Raw genomic sequence first — 16,529 nt, forward strand, 5'->3', positions numbered from 1 at the left:
TTTTTTGGTTTTTTGGTTTTTTGGTTTTTTGGTTTTTTGGTTTTTTGGTTTTTCGAGACAGGGGTTCTCTGTGTACCCCTGGCTGTCCTGGAACCCGCTCTGTAGACCAGGCTGGCCTTGAACTCACAGAGATCCATCTGCCTCTGCCTCCCAAGTGATAGGATTAAAGTTGTCTGCCACCACTGACCAGTTGTAGGTCATCTCTTACCATATAAGGCGGGGACTGAGGCTAGCCTGGGCTACACATGACCCTGTCTTGAAACAACAATAAGAGTATTGAGACGGGACAAGAGCAGGAGTTGGAGTCCAAGAATCCACATGCATATTGTCCTGCAGGTTGTCCTCTGACTGCCATGTTCCCCTACTATTGCAAATGTGTCCCCACACATGTACAAATAAAATTAAAAAAAAAAAACTAAATAGAGACTGGAACATGCTGAGTGCCTATGGCCTGAGTGACAATTGAGCAAGAAATAGCATCTGTTAGAACCCACTCCAGTGTGTTATTATTGAGTCAGAGAAGATCCAAGGTGGGGTGGCTTGGGATGCCGGGTTCGTAGTGAGAGTGGAGACCCTCTGGAGACCTGAATAGAGAAGGGTGAAGGTGGAATACTGACCCTCCGTTTCATCTGTCTGCACATAGGGTTCAGACCTCGAAGAAGTCTTTTGTTCATCAGCTGGGACGGAGGTGACTTTGGCGGCGTGGGATCCACAGAGTGGTTGGAGGTGACTTGGGGTTCTGGGTATGTAATCAGGAATGTAATGGGGAAGGGTGGAAGGGCAACCTCCCTTTTCCATACTCTTCCCGGACCCACAGGGCTACCTCAGCGTGCTACACCTCAAAGCTGTTGTGTACGTGAGCCTGGACAAGGCCGTGTTGGGTGAGCTAGGGTCAAGCTGCCTCCTGGCCCTCTCAGGTTGGTCTATGCATAGCAATCTATTCCTGAGCCTGGATTCCTCCCCTCCCTTTTCTTCAGGAGATGGCAAATTCCATGCCAAGACCAGCCCCCTTCTCGTCAGCCTCATTGAGAATATCCTGAAGCAGGCAAGAGGAGGGGATGGGGCTGGGGGTGAGAGAATCCCGTGGGAGGGCAGCGCAAGGGGGCAAAGGCTGATGTGTGTCTCTTATCCAGGTGGATTCCCCCAACCACAGCGGACAGACGCTCTATGAACAATTGGCACTCACCCACCCAAGCTGGGATGCTGAAGTGTAAGTGGAAATGTAGGCTGCGGGGTGGAGACTCAGGAGAAACTGAGTCCTCAGAGGCCTCTAATCTGCCTGTCCTCAGGATTCAGCCCCTGCCCATGGACAGCAGTGCATATTCCTTCACAGCTTTCGCGGGGGTCCCAGCTGTGGAGTTCTCCTTCATGGAGGTGAGACTCCCCGGCCCTTGCTCCAGGACACCAGGCCCTCAGCCTGTCAGCGCCACATTCCTGCACCCAGCCCCTCCATGTCCCAGCAGGATGATCGGGTGTACCCATTCCTGCACACGAAGGAGGACACATATGAGAATCTGCACAAGACGCTGCGAGGTCGCCTGCCCGCCGTGGTCCAGGCAGTGGCTCAGCTCACGGGCCAGCTCGTCATCCGACTGAGCCACGATCACCTACTGCCGCTGGACTTCGGCCGCTATGGAGACGTGGTCCTCAGGCACATCGGCAACCTCAATGACTTCTCTGGGGACCTCAAGGTCCAAGATGCCCATCGCGCTCACAGCCTGCAGGGGCGCCTCCTTACGAAGGGTGTCTGGCTTCTCCTTTCCCCAGTCCTGAGATCTAGGTCCTGTCCTCCAATCGGGCTCCATTTACTTATACCTCCAGTCACCTAATCCTCGAGGACACATCCAGTACTACCCCACATCCCTGAGCTCTGCCCTCCCTAACCTCATAGGCCTGGTGACCTCCCTGTATCCCTTTCCCTTTCTCTTTAGGGCTTTGACCCCACCCGTATCGGTGCTGGCACCAATCTGTCAATCTTAGACTGTGCCTCGCCCACAGGCGCGCGGGCTGACCCTGCAGTGGGTGTACTCTGCAAGGGGGGACTACATCCGGGCGGCGGAGAAGCTGCGGAAGGAGATTTACAGCTCTGAGCAGAATGATGAGCGTCTGATGCGCATGTACAATGTGCGCATCATGAGGGTGAGACCCCGCCCCCGCCCGCCCCCGCCCGCCCCCTTCTGGCCTGGTGGTCCCTTATCCCAGGACCTGGCCTTTGTAAAGTATTCTGCCCCTACGCTTTCCGTTGACTGCTCTATCCCTGTGTTCTTCTGGGTGTACTATACCAGATATACAGGGTTCATAAACCAGACAGGCTAGAAAACCCTGACCTCTTACTTTCAGAGGCTCTGCCAAGCGATGAAACGGATAGTAAGGGCCTGACTCTCTGTTGTCTGCTGTTTAACTTGCAAAGCCTGAAATGTTTACTCCATGGATTTTTGCAGAGAAAAAGTTCCAGACCTCTGCTTTAGACTGTGTGGCTTGGGTCTTGAAGGACAGGCAAAACATGAGGCAGGGAAATGGACCTGGCCTTTCTTAGGAGCTGCACATGGATCAGGAAAGTCAGGACAGAGACCCTGTGGAGGACTGAACAGGGATCAGAGACCAGTTGGGGGAACCTTTAAATAGTTGAAGAAATTTGGAATTTTGTGTGCTTGGGGGAGGGAGTCTGGGATAAAACCAGAGTATTGTGCATGTTAAATAAGTGCTTTACCACTAAGCCAAATCCCCAGCCCCTCACTGGGGGATTCTAGGCAGGGGCTCTACCACTGAGCCACGCCCCCAGCCCCTCACTGGGGGAGTCTAGGCAGGGGCTCTACCACTGAGCCACGCCCCCCAGCCCCTCACTGGGGGATTCTAGGCAGGGGCTCTACCACTGAGCCACGCCCCCAGCCCCTCACTGGGGGATTCTAGGCAGGGGCTCTACCACTGAGCCACGCCCCCCCAGCCCCTCACTGGGGGATTCTAGGCAGGAACTCTACCACTGAGCCATGCCTCCAACCCACCTTTCATTCTCATTTTGAGAGAAAGTCTTGCTTGGTTGCCCAGAATAGCTTTGAACTTACTTTGTAGTCCAGGTTGACCTTGACCTTTTGATCCTCCTCCTGTCTCCAAGTAACTGGTATGACAGGCTAGGGTCAGGAGTTTGTATTTTGAGTGTCAGGGCATCACAAATATGTCTTACAAGGAGGTGAAATGGCAAAACAGAATGTGTAGAAAGGATTCTGGAGAGAGTACCAATGGCCTGAAACAGACTTCTGCTGTCCTGGATACCAGTCGCAGGTGTCAACAAATGCCTGTAGGGGGCGCCTGGACCGATGGTAGTCGAATATGCACTACTCCCTAAAACGGGAGTAGGAAAAAAGCACAGGAAGGATGTTGAAAGAATAGTTTGATAATGATAATAGCAGCTGGCTTTTGTAGAGAGCTACCAGGGGCCAACGATTTCATTTTGTTCAACAGCAGGACTTTCTGCGATGCTGTGAGGTTGGCTCAGAGAAGCAAAGTAACATACCCAGTATCACACAGGAAGTAAATGATGGAGTCAAAATTAAAGATGAGGGACTCTGCCCTCATAGCCTGTACTCAATATCACGAAAGAGAAAGATGGGGCAGGGAAAAGAAGGAGGGAAGGAAAAAGAAAGGAGAAAGAGAAAAAAAAAGGGAAATGGACTGAGGCTGAAGTTCAGTTGATGGCATGCTTTATGGTATGTATGCAATCCTGGTTCCACCTCCGGTACCGAATAAAACTCCCGTCTCTCTCTCGGGAGGTTAAGACAACTAGCCTTGGCTACATGATGAGACACTGTCCAAGAGGCAGAGACTGAGAGAGACAGACAGAGACAGAGAGACAGAGACAAAGAGAAAGAAATGTGGGTACCAAGGAACCCAGTGCATCATCCTCTACCACTAAGCCACACCCTCAGCCTCCGGATCTCATGTTTAAGAAGGTGACGCTGGCATGCGAGCGCATGAGGCTATGTCCAGATATCCGCTAATTCTGTAGGGCAGGATCTTATGAACGATTTGGCAAAGTGAGTCGGAAGCTGCTCCCTCTGAGGTTCTGTTTGAAGCCATTGGGCACACGTGAACTGTTGAATGGACATTTTAAAAGTAAGTTCTGCTCGTGTGGAGGTGCACACCTGTAAATCAGATCTCAGATCTCCTGAGGCTGAATCAAGAGAATCGGGTACTTAAGGCCAGGCTCAGTGATGGATGCCTGGACCTCAGACTGGGAAGGCAGAAAAGCCCAGAGCTCACTGGCCAACTAGTTTAGCCAAACTGGCAAGTTCTTGGTTCAGTGAGTAGACCTTGTCTCAAAAAATAATGTGGAAAGTGATTGAGGAAGACTTAGCAACTCCTGACCGTGGTCTCCACACACGTGCGTGCACACACACGAGATGGGCTTTTATGCAAGGCACATCCTCTGCCACTCTAGTCCCAGGGGATCGGACACCTTCTTTTGACCTCTGCTGGCACCAAACGCATATTTGAGGCACACACATACACGCAAAACACTCATAGTACACAAAATAATAAATCTAAAAAGAAAGGCAGGGAGGGAGGGATTAGACTCCAGACAGATTTCCCTGGCTACTGGTGACGTCACGTGACGGGCCTTCCTAATTGGACAGTGTAAGGGAGGTGGGCCTGGACGAAGCTGTGGAACCGTATTTGTGAAGCAGGTACTAGGGCCTCGGGGTGGATTAGGACTTGTTTGAGGGAAGAGTGACTGAAGCCTTACAGACACCCTGGCATCTAGACCTGCTTTGATTTTTTTCGTGCAGGTGGAGTTCTACTTCCTGTCCCAGTACGTGTCGCCGGCCGACTCCCCATTCCGCCACATTTTCCTAGGCCAAGGCGACCACACTTTGAGTGCCCTGGTGGATCACCTGCGGATGCTGCGCTCCGATGGCTCGGGAGCCGCCTCTTCCGGGTTGACACCGGGTCTGGGCTTCCAGGAGAGTCGCTTCCGGCGCCAGCTGGCGTTGCTCACGTGGACGCTGCAGGGGGCAGCTAACGCACTCAGTGGCGACGTTTGGAACATTGACAATAACTTTTGAGGCCAGAAGCCCTCCGTGGGCCCCACGTGATTCTCTTTCTCCCTATGTGAGTGGTGCAGGCAAAGGCGGTGCCTGAGATTGCAACCTATCCTCATTAACATCTTTGATCCTGCAACGCCGGTGAGCCATATTTTCTCAGTGTGATTGTCAAACCGTTGCTTATCCAGAAAGCGGTTTTCTTCCCATCACTGGTCCTTCTGCCTTCAGGAGCAAAGTTCCCCAAATCTAGAGACTATCTAGACGCTGGGATCTGACCAGCTATCTTAGCGGGTGAGATGGATAGCTTCATTATCTTATGACACATGGCAGTATGTGGGCGGCCCAAGGCGATTAGTCAATAAACCAATTGTAACCTCTGTTGTCCATAAGCAATTTCGCTTCCTCTTCATGCCATACCCACTCCTCATACCCGCCTAGAGACCTAGGAAAGGAGGCACAGAAGGCACCTGACAGCATGCTTACAAGATGCTATCCACATGGGAAAAAGAACTGTTCCAGTGTCTAAGAAAACTGCCTAAAGATAATGGAAGGAGATGAGGGCAGTGGGGGTAACTCATCAGGAATGGATGATTGCTGCCAAGCCTGGTAACCAGAGTTCAATCCCCAGGCCCCACGTGCTGAAAGGAGAGAACTAGTTCCCACAGGTTTTCCTATGACTTCTGAATGTGTGCCCATAAACGCACAAACAGATACATGTTTTAAAAATGTATTTTACAAAAGATAATTAGGTAGCTAGAGAGATGGCTTTGTGGTTAAGAGCACTGGATGCCATACCAGAGGACACTGGTTTGATTCCCAGCATTTACATGCCCACTTACAACTGTCTGTAACTCTAGTTTCTCGGGATCAAATGCCCTCTTCTGGTATCCATAGGCACTGCATGCATGTAGTGTACAGACATACAAGCAGACAAAATACCCATACATGTAAAATAAAACAAATTTTAAAACTTAGTTAAAAGTATAAATTAATTTAAAGAACAAATAAAAAATTAAAGGCACAGGCCTTTAATCCCAGTGCTGGGCTGTGGGTGTTGGGGTAGGATATAAGTAAGGGGATCTCTATGACCTGGAGGACAGACTGGTCTATATAGTGAGTTCCAGGGTATGAGCCTCTCTCTCTCTCTCTCTCTCTCTCTCTCTCTCTCTCTCTCACACACACACACACACACACACACACACACTCACAAGGAAACAAGCCTGATGATCTGATCACATGGTGGGAGAGAAAAGCTAACACCTGAACATTGTTGCACGCATGCCCATGCATGGGTAAGCAAGTGTATACACACACACTAAATAAGTAAATGTAAAAAAAAAAAAAGACTTTTTAAAAAATGAAAAGTAAGGTGGACAGCTGCTGAGGCACAGTGCCCAGGCTTGACCTCTGACCTCCACATGCATGGGCATACACATGCACTCACACACAGTGGGGACCCTATGAGACTGCTCTCACACCTCTTAGGTTGACCCTGTCATCTCTGGGATTCCCCTATAGCCAACCTTTGTCCAGTGAGGATGGAGACCTCCATGTGTGGGTGTGGGCTATAGGTTAGGAGACTTTTAAGTGATGGTAGTTCTTTCTCTTTGTATTTAAATTTTAAAATTTACTGTATTTTGATTACATATATACATACGTGTGTGTGTGTGTGTATGCATTCCGCAGCCTATGTGTGGAGAATAACTTGTAGGAGGCAGTTTTCTCTTCCATCATGTTGTCCGATCACTAGGCTTGGTGACAAGTGTCTTGACTAGCTAAGCCATCTCCCCCTCTCTTTCCCCCTCTCTTCCCCTCCCTCTCCCTCCCTCCTCTCTCATACACATACACAAACAAACATATGCATGAATCTGTTTTGACACAGGTTCTTACTATGTAGCCTTGGCTGACCTGGAACTCAATCTGTAGACCAGGCTGGCCTCGAACTCAGAAACCCACCTGCTTCTGCCTCCAGAGCACTGGGATTAAAGGCGTGTGCCACCACACCTTGCCTTTTCTATTCTTTCCTTTCCTTGTCTTGTCTTTTCTTTTCTTCTGAAGACAAGGAAGGGTTCACTGTGTAGCTCAAGCTGGCCTTGAACTCAAGACTCTACTGGCCCAGCCTCCTGAGTGACAGGGTTGCAGAATGTATTGTTAGGAAGAGGACCTTTAATGTTAAGTTAAAAGGAAAAACCGACCAAGCATGCTAGCACTTGCCAGGATTTTCACGCTATTTATACCTTTTTTAAAAGATGTATTTGTTGTTATTTTATTTTATTTATATGAATGCATTATGTAGGTGCACCCACTCTATGCCCATGGATGCAGAAAAAGGTGACAGATCCCCTGGGACTGGAGTTATAGATGGTTGTGAGTCACCGTGTGGATGCTGGGAACCAGACCTTGGTGTTCTGCAAGAGCACCAAGTGTTCTTAACCACTGTATCATCTGTGTGCCCCCAAAAGAAAAAGAAGAGAAAAGAAAAAGGTCCATCACCAGGCATGGTGTTGCACATCTTTGATTCCAGGCAGAGCCAGGCAGCCTGGTCAACAAAACTACATAGTGAGACTCTGTCCAAAAAAAAAAAAAAAAAAAAAAAAAAAAAAAAAAAAAAAGGAACATTCCAAACAGCCAGGGCTACATCGTAGGGCCCTATTTTGAAAAATAACACTGAGAGGCAGTTCTCTCTCTCAGTTGTTAAGGGCACCTATTGCTCTCTTCCAGAAAGTGTGAATTAGATTCCCAGGACTACCTCTGGTGGCTCACCACTGCCTGAAACTCCAGCTGGTGGAGTGCAGAGGTTTGAATGAGCTGTCCCCATAAGTCTCAGGTGTTTGAAGCCTTGTCTTGAGTTAGTGGCTGTTTGCCACAGAGGTGTGTCACTGCAGTGGGATCTGAGGTATCAACATGACAAATGCCATTCTCAGGGTGCTCTCTGCTCTGAGCTCTTGGCTGCCGCTCCAGCCCTCTCTTACCTGTTCTCTCTGCTCTACCATTGTGAACTTTAACCCTCTAAGTTTAGAAGCCCAGAATAAATGCTCTGTCTTATAAGTTGACTTGGTTGTGGTGCAATAGAAAAGATGGGAGAGGGGGCTGGAGAGATGGCTCAGTGGTTAAGAGCACTGGCTGCTCTTCTAGTGGTCCTGAGTTCAATTCCCAGCAACCACATGGTGGCTCACAACCATCTGTAATGGGATCTGATGCCCATTTCTGGTTTGTCTGAAGACAGCTACAGTATACTCATACATTAAATAAATAAATCTTTTTAAAAAAGAAAAGATGGGAGTGGGGATCTGAGGCCTTCTTTTGGTCCCCACCATCACCCTACCACACACATGTGGCACATACAAACAAATAATGAAATAAAAACCAATATTAAAAATTTTTTATAAATAGCCAGGCATGGTGGTACACAACTTTAATACAAAAGCTTGAGAGGCAGAGGCAAGCATCATCAACCTGTGGAGAATCTCAACCGCACAGGTAACTTGGAAAGAGGGGTTTGCAGGAGCTCCCCACCCCCGTCTCCTGGCACAGACTTTGGACTCATTCTGTGTACTTTATGAGGCCATGCCCCAGAGCAGGCCTCTGGGGCACAGGAGAGACAAGAATTCTCGTGAGGAAGCGGGAGAGATGGCTCAGGCAGTAAAGTGCTCGAATCCAAGCACGAAGACCTGGCTCTGATACCCAGCAGCCAAATGAAAACCTGGTTTCAGTGACTTATGCCTGTGATCCCTTCACTGTGGCGAGGAGCAGGGTGGGTGGGAGTGGGAGGATCTCCTGAGCTTGCTGGACAGCCAGCCTGGCCAAATCAGCAAGCTCCAGGTAAAGGAGAGACTTCGTCTCAAAAATAGGATGGTGGAGCCAGAAGGATGACTCAGTGGGTAAAGGCGATTGCTGCCAAGCCCAAGGACCCGAGTTCAATCCCTGGGGTCCAGATGGTGGGAGGAGAAAGCAACTCCTGCAAGTTGTCCTCTGAGCTCCACACACAGACTGTGGGACTCGTGTATGCTCCATCCTGTAAATAAATGAATATATAAATAAATAAGTAAATAAATAAGTGTAATTTTAAATAAAATAAAAATAAGGCTGAGAGCACTGAGACGATACCTCAGGTTGACCTCTGACCTCTACATGCACACACACACACACACACACACACACACACACACACAAACTGAACATGCACCTCCACACACAAGTGCAGACACACACAGGTTGCCAGGATAGTGTGAAAGTCCTAAAGCCCCCAGAGCCAAGCCAGGGAAACTGATGACATTCATCAGTGCAGCAGACTGGATCTGTCCTGTTATCTTGCTGATTCTCAGTTGCAAATCAACTAGCTGTCCGATGTCCCCCGTCCCCCCTCCTCCACCCCTTCTCTGCCCCTGAAGGAGGGCAAGCAGAGCAGACGATGCCTTCTGAAGACCCCGTTTTCCACTGGCTTCAGTCTCTACCACACAGAGTGAGGTCCTGTCAGGCCTTGCATTTGCCACCCTCCTTGCGGGAGCCCTGGGGTCCCTGATCCATGAGAGCTGAGGTCACAAAGAAGGGCTAGCCTGGAGCTGGAGAGATGGCTTCAGCGCTAAAGAGCTTTTACTGTTCTTTCAGAGTAGTAGAGCTCAGTTCCCAGCACCACATCTGGCAACTCACCACCACCTGTGACTCCAGTCCCCCAGGAGAGCTGACATGATCTTCTGGCTCTGCTGAGTAGCTGCTTGCACATGGTACACATACATGCATACTCAGACTAACACAACAGACATATATTTTTTATAATTAAATTTTTAAAAAGAGCCTAAAAACAACGAAGAGGGCTGAGGATGCAGCCCAATTGCTTTGGCGCTTGCCCACTGCACACAGGATTCTGTGTTTCTTCCCTAGCACTGCGTAAATGAGGGATGTAGTGATACATGCCTCTAATCCCAGCACTCAGGAGCTGGAAGCAGGAGGATTGAGGGTTCCAGGTTACCCCAGCTATATAACAAGTAGAGACTAGCCTCGGCTACATGACATTCTCTCACAAAACAAAACAGAATAAACAAACAAAATGGATCTGGGCTGTCAAGATGATCCAGTGAATAAAGATGCCTGCCACCAAGCCTGATGACCTGAGTCTGATCTCTGCAACTGGCAGAAGTAGAGGTTGGAGTCCCACAGACTGTCGTCTGACCTTCACTTGAAGGTCATGGAATGCTTTTGCCAACTCCCTTCCCCCAAAACAAATAAATGTTAAAAACAATGACAGTGAGGTAGGCATTTTCAAAAGCCTACTTAAAGGGGTAAGGCAGGAGGAGGGTGAGAAGTTCAAGACCAGCCTGAGCTAGAGGGATGGGCGAGGAATGGGCTTGTCTCAAAAAAAAGAAAGAAAGAAGGAAAGAAAGGAAGAAAGAAAGAAAGAAAGAAAGAAAGAAAGAAAGAAAGAAAGGAAGGAAGGAAGGAAGGAAGGAAGGAAGAGAGAGAAAATGGAAAAGAAAAGAAAATGTAAGAAAAGAAAAAAAGGGGGTGGGTCCCAAAGTCAGCAAAATACCCTGTGGAAGGCATGATGGCATGTGGACAGCCTTGCAAAGCGGCTCTGTCTGCTTCAAACTGGGTTGTTATAGTGTAAGGATCGGAGTTCTCTAAGGAGCAGAACTGATACAATGCACATCTATGCAAAAAGTGGGGAGGACCTGGTAGAGTGGATCACAGGCTGTGGTCTGGGTAGTCCAACAATGGCTGTCTCCTGGAGGAGAGACCAAGGATCCGAGAGTTATTGAGATGGCCAAGGCTGGATATCTCAGGAGGCCCAGTCGGCTGCTGGAGGCCTCAAGGATTCCTGGAGAGCTGCTGGCCTTCAGTCCATGCTGGAATCCCAAAGAAGTGGGTGCTAGTCCCGTGAAGGAATGCCTTGGCAACAGGATACATGAACATTGCAGAGATAGCACGAAGGCAAGCAGGCAACGAGCAGACGCTTCCTTCCCGTGTCCTTTCATGTGGACTTGTCATCAGGTGTGGCCCAGATTAGGATGGGCCTTCTGGCTTCAACTGATCCAATCAAGAAAACCCTTACAGACAGGCCTAGTTGTTTTAGTTGATTTCAGATATAGTCACAGTGACAACTAAGACGATAGCAGGTTTGATTAGATGTTGCTTGTGGGCTAGGAATACTGGCTGAAGGGCAGATTTCTGTTGTTTGAGTAAAGGAGATTTTTTTTTAAATCTTTGTGGTGCTTAGATTGGAACCGGAGGTCTTAAATATGCTGAAAACTGCCCAACTACTGAGCCATAGACCCAGTTCTAATGGTGTGTGCGTGTCTGTGTATGCGTGTCTGTGTGTGTGTGTGTGTGTGTACATGCATTGGGGGGTGGGGTTCTTTTTCCTTCAGTAACAGGAACTGAAGCTAGGGACTCACCTACACCAGGCAAGTGTTCTATTGATGAGCTACATCCTAACATAGCCCTGGCTGGTCTGAAACTATGTAGACCAGGTTGGCCCAAAATTCAGAGATCCACCTGCCTTTGCCTGTGCCGCCACACTGGGCCTACCCCTCCTTTTGGCTTTTATTTTGAGACACAGTCTAACTAATTTACCCACGCTGGCCTTTAACTTTCCCTGGATCCCTGGAAGTGGGAGGAACCAGAGGCTGTCTGGGAATCAGGATAGGGGTGGGGCAGTAGCACTGGAGAGATGGCTCAATGGTTAAGAACACTGGTTGCTCTTACAGATGACCAAGTTTAGTTCCCAGCAGCAACATGGTAGTCCTCAACCACCTGTAATTCCATTCCAGGAAATCTAATACCCTCTTCTGAGCTCTGCAAGGCACCAGGCATGTATGTAGTACACATACATACGGGCAAGCAAAACACTCCCACACATAAAAAGAAATCCTTTTTAAGAAATTAGAAATTCACCGGGCAGTGGTGGCACACACCTTTAATCCCAGCACTTGGGAGGCAGAGACAGGCGGATTTCTGAGTTTGAGGCTAGTCTGGTCTACAGAGTGAGTTCCAGGACAGCCAGGGCTACACAGAGAAACTCTGTCTCAAAAAAAAAAAAAAAAAAAAAGAAATTAGAAATGCTTTTAAAAGGTAAAAAGTGGGGAGAGGTGGGGAGATGCTTCCGTCATTACTGTGCCGGCCACGAAATCCAGAGGATGAGCTCAGATCCCCAGACTCCACTGTCTTAGTTCCTTTGCTGTTGCTGTGATAAAATACACAACCAAAAGCAACCTAAGGAAGAACAGGTTCTAGCCCACAGTTCAAGGGACCATCCATCCTGGAAGTTAAAGCAGCAGCAGCAGCTTGACCCAGCTGGTCACATGACATCTCGTCAGGCGAGGGTAATGAGTGCGGGTGCCCAGTTTCCGCTCCTGCCTTTCATTCATTCCCGGACCAAACCCATGAAATGATATGGCAGACATACAGGGCGGGTTTTCCATCCCAATAACCTAATCAGTATAATCCTCCTCTGGAGGCCACACAGCCCGTCTCCCCGCTCATTCTGGAGTCTGTCAAGTCCATAACTAATGGTGCAGCTACATGAATGTGTAACCTGAGTGCCGGGGAGGTGGAGACAAGCAGACGCCTGGCTCACTGTTCCTAGTCAATCGTTGAGACCCCTGGCCTCAAAACTTAAGGCTCAGTGAGTCAAGGCATTTGCCACCAAGTCTGATGACCTGGACTCTGTACCTGGAATCCACAAGACAGAAGAGAACCGTCTCTGAAAGTTGTCTCCTGACCTCTGGTGTGCAGGCTTACGTGCGAGTGCGTGCAGCCATATGCACGTGCACACAAATACACCATTAAACAAGAAGTGAGAAGCTGGGGGTAAGCATCCTACGTTTCTCATTTTGATTTTAAACTTTATTTTATTCAACTTGGAAAATGAGTATAAATCCCTGGGTGTTTGTTGTGGGGAGGCTGACAGTCAATGGATGGGCAGAAGGGAGAGAGGAGGGGCAAGGTGCTATCGTCACAGTGGCTGCCTTAGGTCCCTGCCTGCCAAGGACAGGGTGGGTTCAGTGGGTTTGGCTAAGAGCTCAGGTCCGGAGGAACACCATGGTGAGGAGGCCTGAAGGTGGAAAAAGAAAGAGATTCCATGTATGAGCCTTCCTCTTCCTGTCCTTTCTCTGGAAGTGGGCCCCGTGCTCCTCTACGGTGCTCACCTAAGACGTAGGCGGCGACCAGCTTCTGTCCCAGGGACACATGTAGGACCTGAGGCAGCTGGCTGCCAAGTTCATCCTGCAGTGGCAGAAGCAGGAAGGCCACAGAGATGACGCCTGTCAGCAAGAAGAGCAGGAAGGAGCTGGTGGCCAGCTGCTGGGGAGCACCTGCAAAAGGAGGGAGATGAGCACCCCAAGGCCTCTCAGGGATCAGCATGAACAGGGAAGATGAAATTACTTTGTGTGGGGCTTACTCATATACTATTTATTTATTTAGAAACAGGGACACACATGCATGTAGTCTAGGATGGCCCCAAACTCATTATGTATCCAAGAATGGGTCTTGAATTTCTGATCCTCCTGCCTCCCCCCCAACCTAAGTGCTGGGATTACAGATGTACACCACCGTGCATGTCTAGCTTTCTTGAGTGTGTACGTGGATGAGTACATGTACAGGTGCGTGCTACGTACAGAGGCCAGAAATCCACCACAGGTGCCATCTAACTTGTGTTTGAGGAATGGAGTCTCTCAATGGAACCTGGACTTGTCTGTCAGACCAGATGACTGGTGAGCCGGAACCAAGGATCGGCCTGTCTCTGTATCCTCAGAGCTGGAGTTACAAACTCATTGCTACCATGTCATCACTGCTGGGGACTGAGTTTGGGGGTCCTTGTTCCTACATAGCAAACACTTTAGCAACTGGACTAACTCCGCAACACTCTCACAGGGCTGTTTTTCAAACTGTTACTACGTAGCCCAGGCTGGCTTTGAACATGCAATCCTCATTCCTTGCTTGCAAACCCCCACATGGTGGTATCCCAGGCTTGTGCTATCACATCTTTGTGTTGACATTCTTTTGTCCCCTAAGGGTACCCTGGGAATGTTCTCTTCTCCTTGGCACCTCTGTCCTGAAGCCACAAGCTCTGTCGTCTGGTCCCCCACTTTCTCCTGACTTCCACAATGTGTTCTCAGTGTCCTGGACTGTCAGGCAGGGACCTCTATCTCTCATACCCAGCACACAAGAGCTGACTGCTCAGTACAGGTTTTTCACTGAACTGAACATAGCTGGCACCTGGTAAGAGTTACTGCAGTTGGAGCTGGAAAAGAGCTTGTCCCTCTGATTAGAAGCTAGAGACCAGGACAACTGTGAAGTCTTCTTCCTCTCACCTGATAGAAAACCTCAACCAGGATCATCTACGCACGCACGCACGCACGCACGCACGCACGCACGCACGCACAGAGAGAGAGAGAGAGAGAGAGAGAGAGAGAGAGAGAGAGAGACATACTCTCTCATACACACACATACACACACACATACAGAGGGGGGTGAGAGACACATTCTCTCTCTCTCTCTCACACACACACACACACACACACACACATATCACACCTCAACCCAGAGACTTCTTCAAACCCAGTTTAGTTTATTTCTAGGGTAACGTGACTGCTTCCTCTCTCCCTACAGAATTCAGGAGTCCTGACTGCAGGGCTGGGGTTATTGCTCAGCGGTAGAATGCTTGCTTGGTATGCCTTAGGTACAAGGCCAATGCCTAGTACTGCAGAAAAACAAGACCTGTGGAGAGATGACTCAGTCAGTAAAGGGCTGATCATGCAAGCATGGAGACCTGAGTTCAGATCTCCAGAACATACTTAAAACCTGGGCATGGAAGTGTGCCCCTATAATCCCAGTCTTTGGGTAGTGGAGACAGGTGGACTCTGGATTCGGCATTGGCCATCCAGCCTAGCCAAATGAATGTATATTAGGGTCAGTGTGAGAGTCTGTCTCAAAAAAATAAAGGTGAGGAGAGATTGAGGAAAATCAAACTCTAGCCTCTACCAATGTGAACAGAGGTGCACATGTGAGTACATGCATGAGCATTCGCACGCACGCAAACAATCCGTGCAACTCACTCTCCTGAAGATGTCTGGCTGGGGTTGGTCCCGTCCACGTAGGAGGCCCTGGGTTGGGCGCTGGCTCAGAATGTCCCTGAAGCTCCAGGGGATACGCTGGGGCCCGTAGAACAGAGGTGATGTCTTTTCTTCCAACCACTCGTCCCTCAGCCCCTTCCTCAGATAGCTCAATGCGGAAACGGTCCTGGACGTCATAGTGACCAGGGATGGGGGCCACGTGCCGTATCACACTGGCCCATTGGGAGGAAGGAAGTGAGAGGCAACCAACCTAGGAAATCCAGATCTCCTCCCCAGAAACTTTTTTCCAGAGTGACTGCAGTCAGCAGGTGAAAAGATTCTCAGACCAAAGATACCAACAGGTGGTCGTGGCGCCTGACTGCTTCCCCAACCTCCCCACTCACATGTCAATGCAGGACTGAGGCTTCACATATCCCTCTGCATCGAATACTGTATACTTGGCAGGTGCTGTACACAGAACTGTCGGATAAAGGTATGCGAAGAGATCTTAGGCAAGTTTAACGTATCACCGGGGCCTCTTTATGTCAGCAACCCCAGAGATGGACACGATTCTTTTTCAGACCCAAAGATGGGCATCTGGCCTCTTGTCTAATTCCTCCAGCCCACACAATCTTCCCATATCCTGCTACCAACCCCCAGAGCCCTAGCTCTAAGCGCCCGTCTCTTCACCTCGGAAGCGAAGCGCGGTTCCCGTGGGGTTGTAGAGGGTCAGCAGCTGCCGGGGTCCACTTCTCTGGTCTGCCCTGAATACTAGATCCGGGGGAAAGACCAGCACCGGGACAACGGGTCCTGAGGAAGGAGGGGAGCCCCGGGACCCCCGCCCAGGGGCCCCTGGACCCACCAGCTCCTGGTCCTGGGGCGCCCCACGGCGCATGCAGGCTCTGGGCGGTCGGACATCCGAGGGCAGAGCTCAGGAGGACAAGAGGGTCTTAGAGTTTAGGGCTAGTGGCGCGAGGGACGAAAAGAGGACAGGGTGAGATCATGAGCAGAGCTCGGCCTGATGTCACCGCTGCCTTGGAACCCCGCTAGATGTGGATCCCGCAGCCCCAGGCCCGGGTTCCCAAACCTTTTCTCCGGCCAGCTGGGCCCCAGGTTCCTATAGGTCCCGCCCCCAAACCGCACCGCAGTGGCCACGCCCACGTGGCTAAACCTCTGTCCCGCCCCGTGGCTTCCCAATCCGGGTCTTCTGGTGTGGGGCGCAGTAAGCCTGCCCTGGTTCTAGCCACGCCTTTTCCGGGTCTTCCCGCTCTGGTCTCATCGACTCCACTCCCTTGAGTGTTCCTGATCTCCAGGTCACCTAATTGTGTCCGCGGCCCTTCCTTAAGCTCAGCCTGTGCCCTGCCGGGAATTCCGCCTGTGAATGGCCGCTTGTACTATGATAATCACCTTGCGGTCAAAGGATCCTCCAGCCAACTTGTGC

At 50.0% G+C, this 16,529-nt stretch overlaps 2 protein-coding genes across 5 annotated transcripts in view; one reads left to right on the plus strand and one right to left on the minus strand.

Moving 5' to 3' along the window:
* Positions 1-5,428, plus strand: part of Tfr2 (transferrin receptor 2) — a 15,591-nt gene extending 10,163 nt beyond the window's left edge. For 3 of the 4 annotated variants that reach the window (XM_028777858.1, XM_028777855.1, XM_028777857.1), the window contains exons 13-20: positions 644-726; positions 818-881; positions 978-1,045; positions 1,134-1,210; positions 1,290-1,374; positions 1,461-1,691; positions 1,999-2,139; positions 4,785-5,428. In XM_028777858.1, the coding sequence (XP_028633691.1) occupies positions 644-726; positions 818-881; positions 978-1,045; positions 1,134-1,210; positions 1,290-1,374; positions 1,461-1,691; positions 1,999-2,139; positions 4,785-5,060 (1,025 nt within the window). In that variant the 3' untranslated portion in view covers positions 5,061-5,428. The remainder of the gene's footprint in view (positions 1-643; positions 727-817; positions 882-977; positions 1,046-1,133; positions 1,211-1,289; positions 1,375-1,460; positions 1,692-1,998; positions 2,140-4,784) is intronic. The other variant, XM_028777856.1, reaches the window with a different exon arrangement.
* A 7,435-nt stretch (positions 5,429-12,863) lies between these two features.
* Positions 12,864-16,240, minus strand: Mospd3 (motile sperm domain containing 3). The gene is made up of 5 exons (XM_028777839.1): positions 15,779-16,240; positions 15,493-15,568; positions 15,092-15,321; positions 13,184-13,348; positions 12,864-13,089 (listed from the first exon to the last, which is right to left on the minus strand). Exons 1-5 carry the CDS (start codon positions 15,981-15,983, stop codon positions 13,058-13,060), a joined length of 708 nt encoding a protein of 235 aa, XP_028633672.1. The 5' UTR covers positions 15,984-16,240; the 3' UTR covers positions 12,864-13,057.
* Between the last annotated feature and the right edge of the window lie 289 nt (positions 16,241-16,529).

This window comes from Grammomys surdaster, unplaced genomic scaffold (assembly GCF_004785775.1).
Source record: "Grammomys surdaster isolate TR1022 unplaced genomic scaffold, NIH_TR_1.0 316, whole genome shotgun sequence".
NCBI classification, from domain to species: domain Eukaryota; kingdom Metazoa; phylum Chordata; class Mammalia; order Rodentia; family Muridae; genus Grammomys; species Grammomys surdaster.